Raw genomic sequence first — 16,441 nt, 5'->3', positions numbered from 1 at the left:
ACGCCACCCTTCGCTCAAGGCCTTCGCTGCGGCCGCTGGTCTGGACGAGACAAAACGGGCAGGGATACCCTTCGCTCCATTCGGCACCAGACGAAGGCCTGCGACGGCGTCATCCCACAGTGACGCCTCGCCCAGCTCATAGGCCCACGTGCGATCCGGCCCATTGTAACGGGCCCTGCGTGGCCGCCGCGTGTTACGGGCCTAATTTATAAAGGCATCCCTGTAATTACAGTCTGTAACCCTGCTTTATGGGAATATTCTGGGGATAACCTAGGTAGCTGAGGGCACATGCGTCCTTAGCACAAGGCGCTGGGCGCTCAGGTACCTATAAATACCCCCGCACAGTGCCCGTGAGAGGCCAGATTAACAGAGCTATTGCCTTCTAGCACGTAACCCTGTTAACGTCACTATTCACCCTTGTTGGCCTCCCTTGCGATTAAGAGCAAGTTCCAACATTTGGCGTCCACCGTTCGTGCTACGAGAAAACCACCCGTGATGGCACCCAAGAGAGCTAACCCGAAGGCTGACGAGGCCGCGAAGGCAGCACTGCTTGCCGCAAGAAAGGGCAAGGCCCTCGCCCTCACCCAATCCACCCACCAGGAGGCCACTGAAGACAACATTCCCCGCACCTGCGAAGACGACACTCTCCGCACCTGCGGCCCTGAAGGACAATCGCAGCCACCCCCAGGCTTCGCCTCACTGGAGGGCGCGGACCTCACCGAGGATGGTGAAGTCCTCGGCGTCTCAGCGGAAGAACAGCTACAACTGCACGCCCTACGCCTCAAGAACCGCAATCTCCAAAGGCAGAAAGAGATACTGGAGGCCAAGCGCCAGCGCGTGTCCGCACTAGCCAAAGTGCGGTAAATGATACGCGACGAAGAGCAGAAGGCCCAAGACCTCGAGCGGGAGATCGCGCTGATGCAGAGCGAAGGCCACCTTGGCCTGCAGCACGGGCCACCCCTCCAGCAGCGCGCACAACTGGAAGACACGCGCGAAGGCCACCTCGGCCTGCAGCATGGGCCACCCCTGCAAGACCGCGCACAACAGGAAGCCCCGCGTTTCCCCCAGCGCGACCATACCTTCCCGCACGCCGCGCCATTCCAAGGGGTCAACTACCTCGACGAGCGAAGTCCCCTGGCGCCACACCTACAAGTGACGCCTTGGCCAGCTAACTTCCGGGCAAGGGCATATCCCAAGTACAACGGCAGCACCGACCCAGCACAATACATAATGAGTTATCAGGTAGCCGTTGCATCTTCCGGAGGGGACGACGCCACAATGGCGAAGTCTTTTATCATCGCCCTGGAGGGCCCAGCTCTCACCTGGTTCACCAGGTTGCCTCCGATGTCCATTGATTCCTGGAGAAGCCTCCGGGATAAGTTCCTACTCAACTTCCAAGGGTACCGCCCAGACACCGACGCCTTGGCAGAGCTCTCGCTTTGCAAGCAGCTGGAAAAGGAGACTGCGAGAGTATTACCGCAAATTTTTAACACTCAAGTCACAGCTGCCCTCAGTCGATGATCAGATCGCTATCCACTACGCTATCAGTGGCCTTCGCGCCGGCGTCCTCTACAGCCACTGTATCAGAGATCCGCCCAAGAACCTCCAGGAGCTATATCAGCTCTTCAAAAAATATGCCAAATCCGAAGAGCTCCACCAGCGCAAGGTTGAGTCGCAGCGGAAACCCAAAGATGCTCCACAGTCCAGCCGCACGTGGACGAGGACTCCGCAGCCAGACTCTGGTCGAGACGGCCGCAATCAGCAGCAAGTGCACAACATCGCCAACCAGCACCCCGCTGCTGACCCCCCTCGTCGCCAGGAATATCCCCCCAGGGCCGCGGAAATGGAACTCGTGGTAGGGGTCGAGGGCGTGCGCAGCCGCCGCGCCGATTCTACTGCCTTTTCCATGGCGAAGACTGCGCCCACCAAACCAGAGACTGCCCCGAAACGAAGGCCACCAGGGACAGAATGGCACGGGCGCAGCCAGCCGACAACCCCAGAGTTGTCGCACACAATTACCAGCAACCCCCTCCACCATACATCCTCGCCCCCGCCCCGCATCCACCGCACCACGCTTACCAACACCATCAGGAAGTACAAATCTGTTGGGGACCTTCGGCGTCCGAAGGTCCTCAAAAACAGGATTTAACAGTATTTGTGTAGTACAATGTGTGAACAGGTACCCTCAGACTAAAGTCGGCATTACAGCATACCGGAATAATACGAAGCTTGATACAGAGCCGAAGGTGTTGAGCAGGAAAGCTTCGGCGTAACGGCAAAGAGTGAAACCGACTTAAAGATGAAAAGGCTATTCAGACCTCGATAGACTACTATAGAGTTATTATCAAATGTAAGGGGCATGAATGTAATTTTGTAAGGGCTGTGTCCCGTGTCTATAAATAGGTGAACAGTATCCCCGTACTGTTCACGCTGACTTGGCATTCACTTTTTGCGTCACGTTTGTACTGTCATCTCCTTCCAAGCCGAAGGTACATTTATAATTCGATATTGTCTCTATTTCTCTTTGATGATATAATAAAGTTAAATGAATAATGTTATATGGTTATTCATGCTATCTTTTATGTTTCATATGCTTCGTCTTTCATTAATGCGTACTGTGATGATGAAGGTTCGTCCTTCATGACCTTCGTCCGAAGATCGTTATATCCTAAGGGAAATAATGCCTCAGTAGACGAAGGACTTTATCGTTTAACATTTTCTGTGTTGCCTTGTTCTTAACTCATAGCATTTGAGAACAAGTCCCCAACATTGGCGCCCACCTCCGGTGAACTCACTTCCATTTCTTGAGCTTTTCAACATCTTCGGCAAGCATCACCTTCGTCATGCCGCCGAAGAAGGCTTCAGCACCAGGGGCTGGCACGCTGCAGCCGCTGGACCCCAATCAAGACGTCCTTTCTCTTAGAGAGGCACGAAGCCAGAAGAGGAAGGCTACCAGTCCAACACCTCCGGAGGATGATCTGGATCAGGAGATTCAAAATCTGGAAATCCTTCAGCAGCAGGTTCAACGCAAGAAGGAGAAGATGGCCAGGCTAGCTGAACTGCAGAGGCAGATAGACGAAGCCTCTGAAGAAGTTCGTCATCTTGCTCAGGATGAGCAATACCGAAGGCCTCAGCATCAAGACCTTCATCAGGAGGGCTTTCCCAACGAAGATGACTGGTATGACAATTTCCATCATGGGAATTTTGTTTTTGATGATGCTTCTCCCCTGTCCGCTGAGCTGCAGGCTACACCTTGGCCCCCGTCCTACAAGCCGCCTCAGCTCCCCATATTTGATGGCCACTCAGACCCGAAGCAGTTTTTGATGAGCTACGAAGCAACAGTGTCTTCGTACGGTGGCAATGCTTCAGTCATGGCCAAATCTTTCGTTATGGCTGTCAGAAGCGTTGCTCAAACCTGGTATTCCTCTCTTCGACCAGGAACGATCACCTCATGGCAGAAGCTGAAGGACTTGCTGTTAACTAGCTTTCAAGGGTTTCAGACGAAGCCGGTCACAGCTCAGGCTCTCTTCCAATGCACTCAGGACCATGAAGAGTACCTTCAGGCATATGTCCGAAGGTTTCTACGATTGAGGGCACAGGCGCCAACAGTGCCCAATGAGATTGTCATTGAGGCTATGATCAAGGGGCTTCGGCCAGGGCCGTCAGCACAGTATTTCGCCAGAAAGCCACCACAAACGCTGGAAAAGCTGCTCCAGAAGATGGACGAATACATTCGAGCTGACAATGATTTTCGTCAAAGAAGGGAGGAAGCTTTCAGGTTTTCTGAAATGACCAGGGGCTTCGGAGGAAGGTTTTACCCGAGGCATGTCAGGTCAATCCACAATTCCACTCAGAATGATGATAAAGGAAGTCAGCAACAAAGGCCACAATACTCCTCACAGGCTTCAGGGCAACAACAAAGTTCCTTCCGACCTCCAGCTCCAAGAGGCAGGGGCGTCAGGGGCTTCGGAGGAAGATTTGGCGATCAACCGAGAAGAATCTTTTGCTTATTCTGCGGTGAGAACAAAGGCCATACTACCAGGATGTGCCATGTCACTATTCAGAAGCAAAAGGAAATAGCTGAAGCAGCAGCACAACAAGCTCAGCCGAAGCAGGTCATGCATACAGCTTCGTATCATTCGCCTTACATCCCAGAATATGTGGGCAACCATCCGGCAGTCTCTGTTGCTTCGGCGAGTCAGCCTCAAGCTTCGTGGCAACAGCCTCCACCTCCACCTCCGTTGCAGCAAGGCCAGCAGCCAGAAGGGAGCCAATATGCTCCGCATCAAAGGGACTTCAGAGAACAGTCCGAAGCTCGCACGGTCAACAGCACTGTGCCAGAATCAAAGCACATCTATTGACAAATATCCTACCTTAATAGCAATCTTTTTCATTCAGTTTTATTTCCTGTAATAAAGGACATTGATTAGGTTTCATGTAATTAGTTTCGTTGATTTCTACAAGAAAAATATGTTTTCTTCACAGGCTTGTGGTAATAAAAAGGACTTTCGGACTATCGAAAATTCTCCGAAGCAACAAAAAGTCGTTCTAAGGAACGCAGAGTAAGTTTGATGAAAGTCACAAAAAGTCGTTCCGAAGGGAGCGCAGTGTAAGTTTTCTACTCCAAAGTCGTTCCAAAAGGAATGCAGAGCATACAGCGAAAAGTCAACGCTGATACCGCCTAAGTAAAAGGCGAAGAAGCTCCAAAGACGTTCCTAAGGGAATGCAGAGCTTACAGCGAAAAGTCAACGCTGATTCCGCCGAAGTAAAAGGCGAAGAAGCTCCTAAGGGAGGCTTATAGCGAAAAGTTAGCGCTGGTCTGCAAAAAGATTGTGTTTTATCGCGCAGATATGCGTGTAACTTCGGAATATCACCTTACATAGCATAACATCATCACATCATTTTGCATAACATAAGCATCATACATCATACTGCATGTGGCATAAGAAAGAGATATGATATCAATCTTCGGGAAAACGCTTTGAAAAAGGGGTAAATCATGCCAAGTCACAAGGAGAAACGATATTGATCTCTGAAGTATAGCCTTGAGGAATGTTTCTACGAAGCTTCAACATCTTTCGGGATACTTCGGATATTGTTGTGATAAATGGTAATTCTTCTTCACGAAGCATGAAAAGAAGGGAAGGTGTTTTTTCGCCAGACTCAAAAACGGTACGTATGTAAAGTTTCATGCATCGTAAAGAATTGAACCATAAAGAAAAATAAGACAAATATATTACATACAGCACTACAATATATTACACATGCTACATTTAAAATGTTTTTACAATAGCATTTAGTCCTCTCTAAGTACCACTTCTGCAGCTTCGTTCAACAGTCGATCGACAACTTCATCCATAATAGCTTCAGCCATCTTTTTAATTTCATCATCACCCCTAGGCCGAGCACCCGGAGATACTTCAGTAGGATCTGAGGAGGGACGGGACACAGCTACATTGCTATTACAAATCGCAAGCAGATCTTAAAGTCTAAAGATTACAACACGATAAAAACTATTATTTGGTACCTAGTTGACCTTCGGCTTCTGTGCTCTTGTCAGCAGCTTCAGCTACTGCTCTAGCATCGTGAATGCCCTTCTCACTTCTTCGAATAATTTCTCCGGCCATTTCTCGGCCACCATTATCCCAAATATCGGTAAAAAACTTTCCACCAATTATGCTAGCTTCGGCCGAAGGATCTTTTGTATCTTCAAAGGACAAGGCAGCTTCGGACTGTGCTAGAATTTTTACATGTTCGCAGCCCTTCTTCTCTAAGATGGTGGCAATCCCTCTGGCGCCAGAGAAGGCACATATATCTCCTCGGCTATTTAAAATTTCTTCGAAGGCTTCAGCTTCGTGGTCAATCCATTCAATAACACCTTCGGGATTGCCTCTCGAAAAGTTTTCCTCACTTGAGAATGTGCCGACCTTGGCGAAGCTAGCCTTTAATTTCTTAACGCAATCTATAGATTTGTTGTAGCATCTCTTTTTGGATGAACGAAGCTCTTCAACAGTCACTTCTAGGTGATCTGCCCATTGATCGCTGAGTTCACGCTTTGTTTCTTCAAGTATACGTTCTTCTTTGGCTCTGGCCAGTTGTTTCCGAAGGTCTTCAATTTCGCGTTTCTGAGCTTCAGCTTGACTTTTAAAAGCAGCTTCGTCCTCCTTTATTTTATCTATCAATGAGTATAATATTTTGTCTTTTTCGAGACCTTCGTTCCTCAGTTCAATTACTTCGGAACGAAGGTTGCTCAGGGCTATAGTACATCCTTCGTCCTCAGCATCTTTTTGTGCCCTGAGGGCATTGCTGAGTATCAGGCCCTGCAAGTAGGAATATGTCTGTGTCAATAGTTTTAAACAAACGAAAAATTTTGGACTCAACAAAAAGTACGAGAATTCCATTTGTCGCACCTTTAAACTGTTGTAAGCTAGGCTGTCAGCCAGATCGTTCTTGGATAGCACCGAAAGTCCGTCTTCTAAAGTTGGGAATCCGAAGCTTCTGCTCATCTCCCGACAGACAGAAATTTCCTTGCTATCGGGGAGACAATACAAGAAATCTTCTTCTCCACTGCCATTAAATATCAACGCCCCCTTTGGATATTTCAACTTTTGAGCATAATGCTGGGCCTCTTGTTCTTCTTTTTCTGATAATTTTTTCCCCGAAGCATGACGAAAAATATAATCACGAATTTTGGGGGGTGCTTCGGGGGTAACAACACCAGTTTCTTCAACAAAAGTTGGCTTTGTTATTTTTTCTGCCTCACTTTCCAAGGTTTTTGCGGGCTCTGAGGGCCCAGCTTCGGTTTCAATTTCTTGCTCTGGAGCTGTAGAACCAGAAATTTCAGCTGTTGTTTCAGCAGTAACAGCAGCCTTCTTCGGAGGTGTGCTCGAAGATTTGATCGTTTCCAGTACATCTAGCACATTAGCCATTCTCTTTCTCTTCGGAGTTGCGGCTGGCACTTTTTCATTTTTTGCTGTACCAATGATGGATGTAGGACTCAAAACTTCTGATGTTTTGGAGCCCTCAGTTGCTTCTTTTACCTCTTCAATTTTTTCTGTGGACGGCGCTTCGGCTTTCTCTTTTGTTTCTGACAACAAAATGTTTGATTGTTCTGATTCTATCTTTGGTAGCACTTCGGCCGTTTCTGCGATCTCTGGCAACAAGGCTGGCTCGGTTGGTTTTTCAGCTTCGGTGGCCGAAGAAGTTTTTCCGGTAAGCTCGGGCACCGAAGCTGGTTCAATATAACGCGGCCGATGCGTAAGAACCTTTATCTTCTTCCTTTTCGGTTCTGGCTCGCTAGAAGCAGCTGCAGCTTCTTCTTTTGCAGAGGTTGTGTTCTTTCTCTTCTGCCTTCGAATGGGATAGCAATAGTCAGGGTAGACAAACCCGATGGCATCAAATACCCGATTCAGTCTCTTCTTTTTTCGGCCTCCGAAGGCTGCTGACATTGCATTATCTTCGGCCTTCGAGTAGGTCCCGAGCAGCTCATCACTCAAATTGTCAATGCTTTTCAACCACTCATCATCTGGCTCAATAAATTTATCTCCAAATTTAAAAGTGTACTTAAATCTGATAAGTCCACCTTCGTCGGCCTCTTTAATGGTTTTTTGTGGCATTTCCCATTTCTCCACAAGCGGCCACACCCTGAAGGCGATATGCTCTTGTACTAAGTCCCTTGTTCCTATAAAAGAGCAGACAACGCCGAAGGCTCTTTGGCACTCTTCGGCGGCTTCATTCATTTCAACCTTCGGCCTCCGAAGGCCGAAGCTTTGCCAAATAGGACGCATGATTTTACCTTTGATGTCTTCTCGTGTTTTCAGATCATTTTTTACATAAAACCATTCTGTCATCCAGCCGCTAGGCCACCTCTTCCGAAAAGTTGGCACGGGGCAGCTTGACCCAGACCGAGAAACAAAACTGTAGCAGCCAAAGTTATTGTGGTACTGTTCCTTACCCCAAGGTATTGTCTCGTATGACAATTCGTGCATATTGCAGAAACTTTTTGCATCAGGCTTCAGACCTTGGCTTCGCACGGCCCACACGAAGATGTTCAGCCTTATGATTGCCTCGGGGGTAAGTTGGTGAAGATAGACTTCAAAAATCTTCAGTACCTCCACGACGAAGCTGCTCAAGGGCAATCGCAGCCCAGCCTTCAAAAAGCTTCGGAACACTACGACTTCATTCTCTTCAGGGTGTGGACAAGTCTTCTCCCCTTCGTCGGCCCTCACAACGGACAGATCCCGGAAATACCTTCCTCTCATGTTAACAAGATGATTCTCTTTGATAGTTGACCTACCATAAACTGAATGGCTTGGTCGCCAGGGACGATCTTCGGAGTCTTCACCACCGCTGTCCACATCATAACTTTCACTGTCACCAGTATCTTCAGACAGGCCTTCCAAAATCTCCTTGGTAATTTTTTCTGTGTTGGTTTTCGATATCGCAATAAGAAACCCCAAGTTCTTCTCTTCATCAAGACTCAGCTTCATCTCAGCAGCAGCCTTCTTAGCAGCTTCAGACATCTTCGGAAACGCTAAAAAACTGTTTTCAAATCCGAAGCTTCAAAGCTAAAACCTTAGCAAATCACAGTGCACAAGAGCTAAAAATTGAGTAAGCGGGAGTGGTTGGCCAGAAAGCGTGCAAAATGAGTTTGCGGTATGGCCGTATTTATATGCTCGGTGCTTTGAAAGCTGAAAGACCCCACTTGTCATTGAATGTTGCTATTCTAGCAAAGGGAAGGTGTTTTTTCGGACCTTCGGCGTAAAGCCTTCGTCCATATCGCAATCTAAATTTATTACTCCAAACAAATTAATATTGCGAGGGGCTACTGTTGGGGACCTTCGGCGTCCGAAGGTCCTCAAAAACAGGATTTAACAGTATTTGTGTAGTACAATGTGTGAACAGGTACCCTCAGACTAAAGTCGGCATTACAGCATACCGGAATAATACGAAGCTTGATACAGAGCCGAAGGTGTTGAGCAGGAAAGCTTCGGCGTAACGGCAAAGAGTGAAACCGACTTAAAGATGAAAAGGCTATTCAGACCTCGATAGACTACTATAGAGTTATTATCAAATGTAAGGGGCATGAATGTAATTTTGTAAGGGCTGTGTCCCGTGTCTATAAATAGGTGAACAGTATCCCCGTACTGTTCACGCTGACTTGGCATTCACTTTTTGCGTCACGTTTGTACTGTCATCTCCTTCCAAGCCGAAGGTACATTTATAATTCGATATTGTCTCTATTTCTCTTTGATGATATAATAAAGTTAAATGAATAATGTTATATGGTTATTCATGCTATCTTTTATGTTTCATATGCTTCGTCTTTCATTAATGCGTACTGTGATGATGAAGGTTCGTCCTTCATGACCTTCATCCGAAGATCGTTATATCCTAAGGGAAATAATGCCTCAGTAGACGAAGGACTTTATCGTTTAACATTTTCTGTGTTGCCTTGTTCTTAACTCATAGCATTTGAGAACAAGTCCCCAACAAAATCGTACCTCCCCCACCCCCACCACCACACCAGCAACATCAAAACATCCCCCACGCCCCAAAGCAGGAAGACTTCGCCGATCAACCATATCGCGGAGTCATTCACATGATACCTGGGGGGTCCAGCACTGACTTCGACACCAAGCGGCAGAAGCGGGACCACTACCGCAGCATCAACCATGTCGCCGTCACTGGCCCAGTCGTGCAGACAAAATGGTCCCACATACCGCTAACCTTTGACGCACGAGACGTCGACCTGCGCAGAGCCCCCCACATCGACGCTATGGTTATCAATTGCAGCGTGGCAGGCTGGGACCTACACAAAGTCCTAGTCGACAATGGCAGTCAGGCGGACATCATCTTCCTCCACGCCTTCGACCGCATGGGTATAAGCCACAGCCTGCTCAAGCCTTCGGACAACCCGTTGTATGGCTTCGGCGGCAAGGGCACCTTTCCCGTCGGCAAAATAGAGTTGCCCCTCTCCTTCGGTGTAGCACCCAATGCCCGAAGTGAGCAAGTGACTTTCGATATCGTGGATATGGTATATCCATACAACGCCATCATGGGTCGGGGCTCCATCAATAAGTTCGAAGCCGCCATTCACGGACTGTACCTATGTATGAAGATACCAGGTCCGTTAGGCGTCATTACGGTCTACGGCAACCAACAGACGGCGCGCAACATAGAGCGGGATTTCGTGCCCGGTCAGAGAAACGTGCATTGCCTCACGGCCCAGCGCGAGGTCCCCGCGCCCGCCAGCCCAACCGATAAACAACACGACAAGGCACAACAGCCTGGCGCTTTTGTGCAGCTCCCTGGCGGTCCTTGTCCATCACTACCGACACAATAGCAGCAATATTCCGTCCGTAAGGAAAAACTCTCCATTCACGAACCATGCGAGATGTAAAAAAGTCTTCGCCGGCCGCGCGGGGGATAGGAACATTCCTAGGCCAGCAACCCCCGGTAACCCTCAGCATCCGAGCCGAAGACTCCCGGAGCTCGGGCGAAGACATCCTTCCCCCCGGGGCCGCACATGTCCTCATCAACTCTCTAGCAAAACCATCGGAAACCCCAAGTCCTCCCATAGCAGTACCTAATTTCCTCTTTTTAGAGGATGGGGCGGCCGCCGGCGCAGGGTCGTCTCTAGTCTCCACCACCGGCTTCTTCCCACGGCGGTCCACATCGTCTTGACCGGGATAGCCGTCATACGGCAATTGATTCAATTCAAAAACCCTGTTCAGACGGTCATTCGACCCGCGAATTTCCCAGCTACGATGGCCCTCTGTCCTCGGCACGTAACGACCAACGAGCCGCACCGCCCCATCCTCCGCCTCACGCACAAAGGCGGCCGGATCGCGGCTTTGCAGATTCAGCGAGAAGGCGGGACTTCGCACCACCCTCCCGCCGTGGAAAGACATCTGGTGAGGGCACACTTCGCCCAACGCCCAGCCATGCGCCAAGGGCCATACCCCGTACGCCACAAATTCTTCAACCAAATCGCGCCCACTGCTCAGGTCGGCGGCGCACCGAAGGGCCCCTTCGTCCGCATCATCCTCCGCCACCTCAAAGGGCGGGTATGCTGAGTAAAAATGAGAACACATCTCGGACACGGGGAGCCCCTCATGGTCTTCGACGGTACCCTCCGCGACGTAAAACCAAAATTCATTCCAGTTGCCCCACTTGTTGCGGGCGCAAGGAACCAACTCGACTACCTGCATCGTGGTCTTGCCGGTCTTCGGCGTAAACGTACAAGACCCAAACTAGGCGACTTCGTCTCCAATCATCCTCTTCTGCCAGTGCAGGCAATAGTACTTCGCAAAGACTTCGACCGATGGCTGTCCGCCGTACGAAGTCGTCGCCCAGACATACTTCGACAGAGCCACCACGGCGTTCGGTGTCAGCTGATGCATCTGAACGTTAAACCTGCGCAGGACTTCGCCAACAAATCGGTGCACAGGCAGGCGGAGACCGGCGACGAAGAACGCCTCGAACACAACCAACTCGCCCTCCGGCTCGGGGACTTCCTCCGTCCCCGGGACACGAGCAACTCCGCCGCCGAAGTAACCCAACCGCTGCATATCTTGCACGCGGACCGACGACATCCGCGACGCGCCAAAATTCACAGAATCGCCGGCGCGCAACTCCTCCGCCATCAAACTACTCAACGTCTCCTCAGACGAGGCGCTGGCCGGCGGCGAGGCGTCGGCCGGCGGCGTAGCGGCAGCGGAAGAAGAGGAGGTCGGCATCGCTACGTACCGTCGGCGGCGGCGGGCGGTTTGCTTCACTCGAGCCAGATCTCCGGCGAGCAAAAGCACGGCGGGCAGACGAGCAACAAGACGGTGAAAAAGGCGGCTAGGGTTTTCACAGAGCGCGGAAAGTGAAGTTCAAAAAGCGCCGACCCCCGCCCCCTTTTATAGACAGGGCGCGGCTCTTCGGGAAACCCGCAATCCAACAGGGCGCGGCGCTTCGGGAAACCCGCAATCCAACAGTACGCTGTCAATCAACGGTCATGTCAAAAACCCCCGCGGAACCACTTCGAGCGAGGGCAGCGTCTCCGCCATCTAGCGACGTCTTCGGCACCAGGTGACTTTGTCGAACTGGTCCCTCGGAGGGCAAATGTTGGGGCGAAGGCAAAGACGCCACCCTTCGCTCGAGGCCTTCGCTGCGGCCGCTGGTCTGGCAGAGACAAAACGGGCAGGGATACCCTTCGCTCCATTAGGCACCAGACGAAGGCCTGCGACGGCGTCATCCCACAGTGACGCCTCGCCCAGCTCATAGGCCCACGTGCGATCCGGTCCATTGTAACAGGCCCTGCGTGGCCGTCGCGTGTTACAGGCCTAATTTATAAAGGCATCCCTGTAATTACAGTCTGTAACCCTGCTTTATGGAAATATTCTGGGGATAACCTAGGTAGCTGAGGGCACATGCGTCCTTAGCACAAGGCGCTGGGCGCTCATGTACCTATAAATACCCCCGCACAGTGCCCGTGAGAGGCTAGATTAACAGAGCTATTGCCTTTTAGCACGTAACCCTGTTAACGTCACTATTCACCCTTGTTGGCCTCCCTTGCGATTAAGAGCAAGTTCCAACAGTGGTGTTGAGTTGGTTTAAATCCATTATAAGTCAAAATCTATTCTAATAAATTCCAATTCACATGGAATTAGAACAACCGAAGAAGTAGTTTCAGTGTCCATCCAATCAATCAATAGTCTACAGGAGCAAATTAGAAGAGCGTGATGGATCTCCGCTGGTGCCTGGTTGTGCCTGGCTCGTGGGCGGTGTGAGGGCGCACATCACTAGCTCCGATCCGGCAAAAACGCTCAGCAGCGCCCGCGCGGGTCGCGTGGCACCGCCTCTAGAGCTCGAACCCCACCGACATCGTCGCGGGACGGAGCGACCATTTCCTCCGCGCATGCATGCACGTCTTGGCCCGTCGTCCGTGTCCCTATATACGGCAAACGCACAAGAGATAACTAGCGAGCGAGAGCGTGAGATCGAGGAGAAGAAGGCAAGCAGGCAGAGAAAGAGAGAGAGAGATGGATGAGGAGTACGACGTGATCGTGTTGGGGACGGGGCTCAAGGAGTGCATCATCAGCGGCCTCCTCTCCGTCGATGGCCTCAAGGTCTGGCCGGGTGCAGTGCGTGCGTGCGTGCATGCATGATGATTCTTCTTCGTTCGGATCCAACCGTCAATGTTTGCGTAATATAACAATGTGATTGCACAGGTCCTTCACATGGACAGGAATGACTACTACGGAGGAGAATCTTCGTCCCTGAATCTAACCAAGGTTAATTTGGCAGATACATACATCTACTACACCGTGCATGATCGATCGATCGATCGACGGCAGCACACACTTTTGACCTTTCACTTCTGAATCTGCGCATCCGTTCCATTGTTCTGATATATATCTAACGTTCCCCCATTATCGGCCGGTGTGGTGTGTGTGTGTGTATATGCATGGCGTGCGTTCAGCTCTGGAACAGGTTCAAGGGCAACGACAGCCCTCCCGAGCACCTGGGCGTCAGCAAAGAGTACAACGTCGACATGGTGCCCAAGGTCTGTTAATTAGCCGAGATCGACCTCTCGATCTATCGCTGGAGCTATATATACCCCCTCCCCCCTATAGAGAATGACTGATGAGTTTACAGTTCATGATGGCAAACGGCGCGCTGGTCCGCGTCCTGATCCGCACCAGCGTGACCAAGTATCTCAACTTCAAGGCTGTTGACGGGAGCTTTGTGTACAACAATGGCAAGGTATATATGTATATATATGATATAGTCGAGCTGTGAAATGTACGTATGCATTGCATTGCATTGCATGCATGGTGATAGAGATAGATCCAGTCTCTCTTGCTGGCTGGTTTTAATTTGCTAACGTACGTACACTGACGACGACGACGACCACGACAGATCCACAAAGTCCCGGCAACCGACGTGGAGGCCCTCAAGTCGAACCTGATGGGCCTGTTCGAGAAGCGGCGCGCCCGGAAGTTCTTCATATACGTGCAGGACTACGAGGAGGACGACCCCAAGTCCCACGAGGGCCTGGACCTCAACAAGGTCACCACCAGGGAAGTCATCTCGTGAGTCGTCGTCGCGCGCTCTTTGATTTCATTTCACCCAGCTGTGCTGCGGTTTCAGTTGCTAGACTAGAATGTTTGTTGTTGTCTTGGACGATCGATCGAGCAGCAAATACGGATTGGAGGATGATACGGTCGACTTTATCGGGCATGCGCTAGCACTTCACCGGGACGACAGCTACCTTGACGAGCCTGCAATCGACACTGTCAAGAGGATGAAGGTACGTACGTAATGCATGGATGTAATTTGTTTGCCTAGGATATATATGGTGTAGTACTTGCTGGTTCATCTTTAATTTTGAGGAAAATGTTGAGATCCTATCCTAGACTACATCATCGATCACTAGGATCGTCAGCAGAGCTAGCATGTTCCCTAATGAATGTTAAGAGAGATCGGATCTTCTGTTTCAACAGCTCTATGCAGAATCACTCGCACGCTTTCAAGGAGGGTCCCCTTACATCTACCCTCTATACGGTCTGGGAGAGCTCCCTCAGGTAATAATTTAATAATAATAATAATAATAATAATAATAATAATAATAATAATAATAATAATAATAATAATAATAATAATAATAATAATAATAATAATAATAATACTTTTTAGGCTTCGTTATTGTAAACTGAAACGTCGATACGATGATGCTTTCTTTTATTTGTCATGAAATCAAAGGCCTTTGCCCGCCTGAGCGCTGTTTACGGTGGCACGTACATGCTGAACAAGCCAGAATGCAAGGTAATAATAACTGGAGCTAGCGTTTCAGACAGCTAGCACACAACATACATGCAGAGAGAGCGCTCAGATAAATTGGTGTACCAAAATTCGCAAGCTCTTTGCTGCAGGTCGAGTTTGATGAGAGTGGAAAAGCGTATGGAGTCACTTCTGAAGGGGAGACCGCCAAGTGCAAGAAGATCGTCTGCGATCCTTCGTATTTGCCAGACAAGGTATATAATATATATATATATATATATATATATATATATATATATATATATATATATATATATATATATATATATATATATATATATATATATATATATATATATATATATATATATATATATATATATATATATATATATATATACGTAGAGAGATCGAATAATCGGCCCCGGCCGGCCGGTGATCGAGACACTTAGCTTGAACATGGCTTGGTCGATCGATGAGCAGGTGAAGAAGGTTGGAAGGGTGGCCCGCGCGATATGCATCATGAAGCATCCGATCCCGGACACCAAGGACTCGCACTCCGTGCAGATCATCCTCCCCAAGAAGCAGCTAAAGCGCAAATCCGACATGTACGTGTTCTGCTGCTCCTACGCCCACAACGTCGCGCCCAAAGGCAAGTTCATCGCCTTCGTCTCCACCGAGGCCGAGACCGACAAGCCTGAGATCGAGCTCAAGCCCGGGATCGACCTGCTTGGCCCTGTAGAGGAGACCTTCTTCGACATCTACGACAGATATGAACCCGTCAACAACCCTGACGACGACTGCTGTTTCCTCACAAATGTAAGCCAAGCAAATATATAGGGAACCTGCAAATATATATTGTGTTGGTAACTAATTAAGCGAACACACCTTCCTTCGTCTTTTTGTAGAGCTATGACTCCACCACCCATTTTGAGACGACGGTCAAGGATGTGCTCGCCTTGTACAACAAGATCACTGGAAAGGTAACTGCAAATATATATTGTTTCAGGTGATGTTTTACAGTACAAATTCCTTCAGCTAACGACTTAACAAACGTGCAATAATGCAGGAGCTTGATCTCTCAGTCGATTTGAACGCTGCTAGTGCTACTGAGCAAGAAGCTGCTTGAACACCCGGCGGCCTCTTTTTTTGCAGCTCTACACAATAGCTATTTCTTCGATTTTTTTTTAAATGTTCCATAGATGGATAAGTTTATTGATGAAATCCATTATTGTATGTTTTTTGGAGTTCCATTTTTTGTCACATGCATGTAATGAACAACGGTGGCAATGATTTATAAAGGTTCCATTATTCGCTGGCGAAAAGATAGATTAATTACATGTTTTGTTTATTCGAATTGCTCTTATTTGTACCAGTCGATTCACCAAAAAAAACCTAGCAATGCAAGTCAGTTATAGAATTGGTGTAGTTGATTAATTAGGAGCCAATAAGCAGAGGGATCTTTTTTCTCTCGCAATTCATAAACCGAAGTTATAGAATTCCAAGAGCTATGTAACTTTGTAGTTCGATTTATTCTTATCTGGAGTCATTTAGTGCTTGCAAATTCTGTTTACAATTCTTAGATTTCAAATTCATTTTCTTTATTTTTCAAAGTACCACAGACAAGAAAATAATACGCATATATAGTTTATTCTGACATATTCCCTTC

General features: G+C 48.9%; 1 protein-coding gene across 1 annotated transcript; it reads left to right on the top strand.

The window, feature by feature from the left end:
• Positions 1 to 12,982: 12,982 nt before the first annotated feature.
• Positions 12,983 to 16,097, top strand: LOC100283772 (rab GDP dissociation inhibitor alpha). Its single transcript, NM_001369884.1, has 12 exons — positions 12,983 to 13,118; positions 13,221 to 13,283; positions 13,472 to 13,555; positions 13,648 to 13,755; positions 13,912 to 14,084; positions 14,191 to 14,302; positions 14,496 to 14,576; positions 14,755 to 14,817; positions 14,925 to 15,026; positions 15,256 to 15,591; positions 15,681 to 15,755; positions 15,842 to 16,097. Exons 1-12 carry the CDS (start codon positions 13,032 to 13,034, stop codon positions 15,899 to 15,901), a joined length of 1,344 nt encoding a protein of 447 aa, NP_001356813.1. The 5' UTR covers positions 12,983 to 13,031; the 3' UTR covers positions 15,902 to 16,097.
• Positions 16,098 to 16,441: the final 344 nt, after the last annotated feature.

The sequence above is a fragment of the Zea mays genome, chromosome 1 (genome assembly GCF_902167145.1).
Source record: "Zea mays cultivar B73 chromosome 1, Zm-B73-REFERENCE-NAM-5.0, whole genome shotgun sequence".
Lineage (NCBI taxonomy): Eukaryota > Viridiplantae > Streptophyta > Magnoliopsida > Poales > Poaceae > Zea > Zea mays.
Note: the sequence above shows the minus strand (reverse complement) of the source record. Positions and strands in the feature narration are given on the sequence as shown.

Bases quoted from the DNA above. Each gene is read 5' to 3' on its own strand.
- LOC100283772 (NM_001369884.1), top strand. From the start codon at position 13,032: ATGGATGAGGAGTACGACGTGATCGTGTTGGGGACGGGGCTCAAGGAG. The intron at 13,284-13,471 runs GTTAATTTGGCA...GCGTGCGTTCAG, and splicing joins CGTCCCTGAATCTAACCAAG to CTCTGGAACAGGTTCAAGGG. The intron at 13,756-13,911 runs GTATATATGTAT...CGACCACGACAG, and splicing joins TTGTGTACAACAATGGCAAG to ATCCACAAAGTCCCGGCAAC.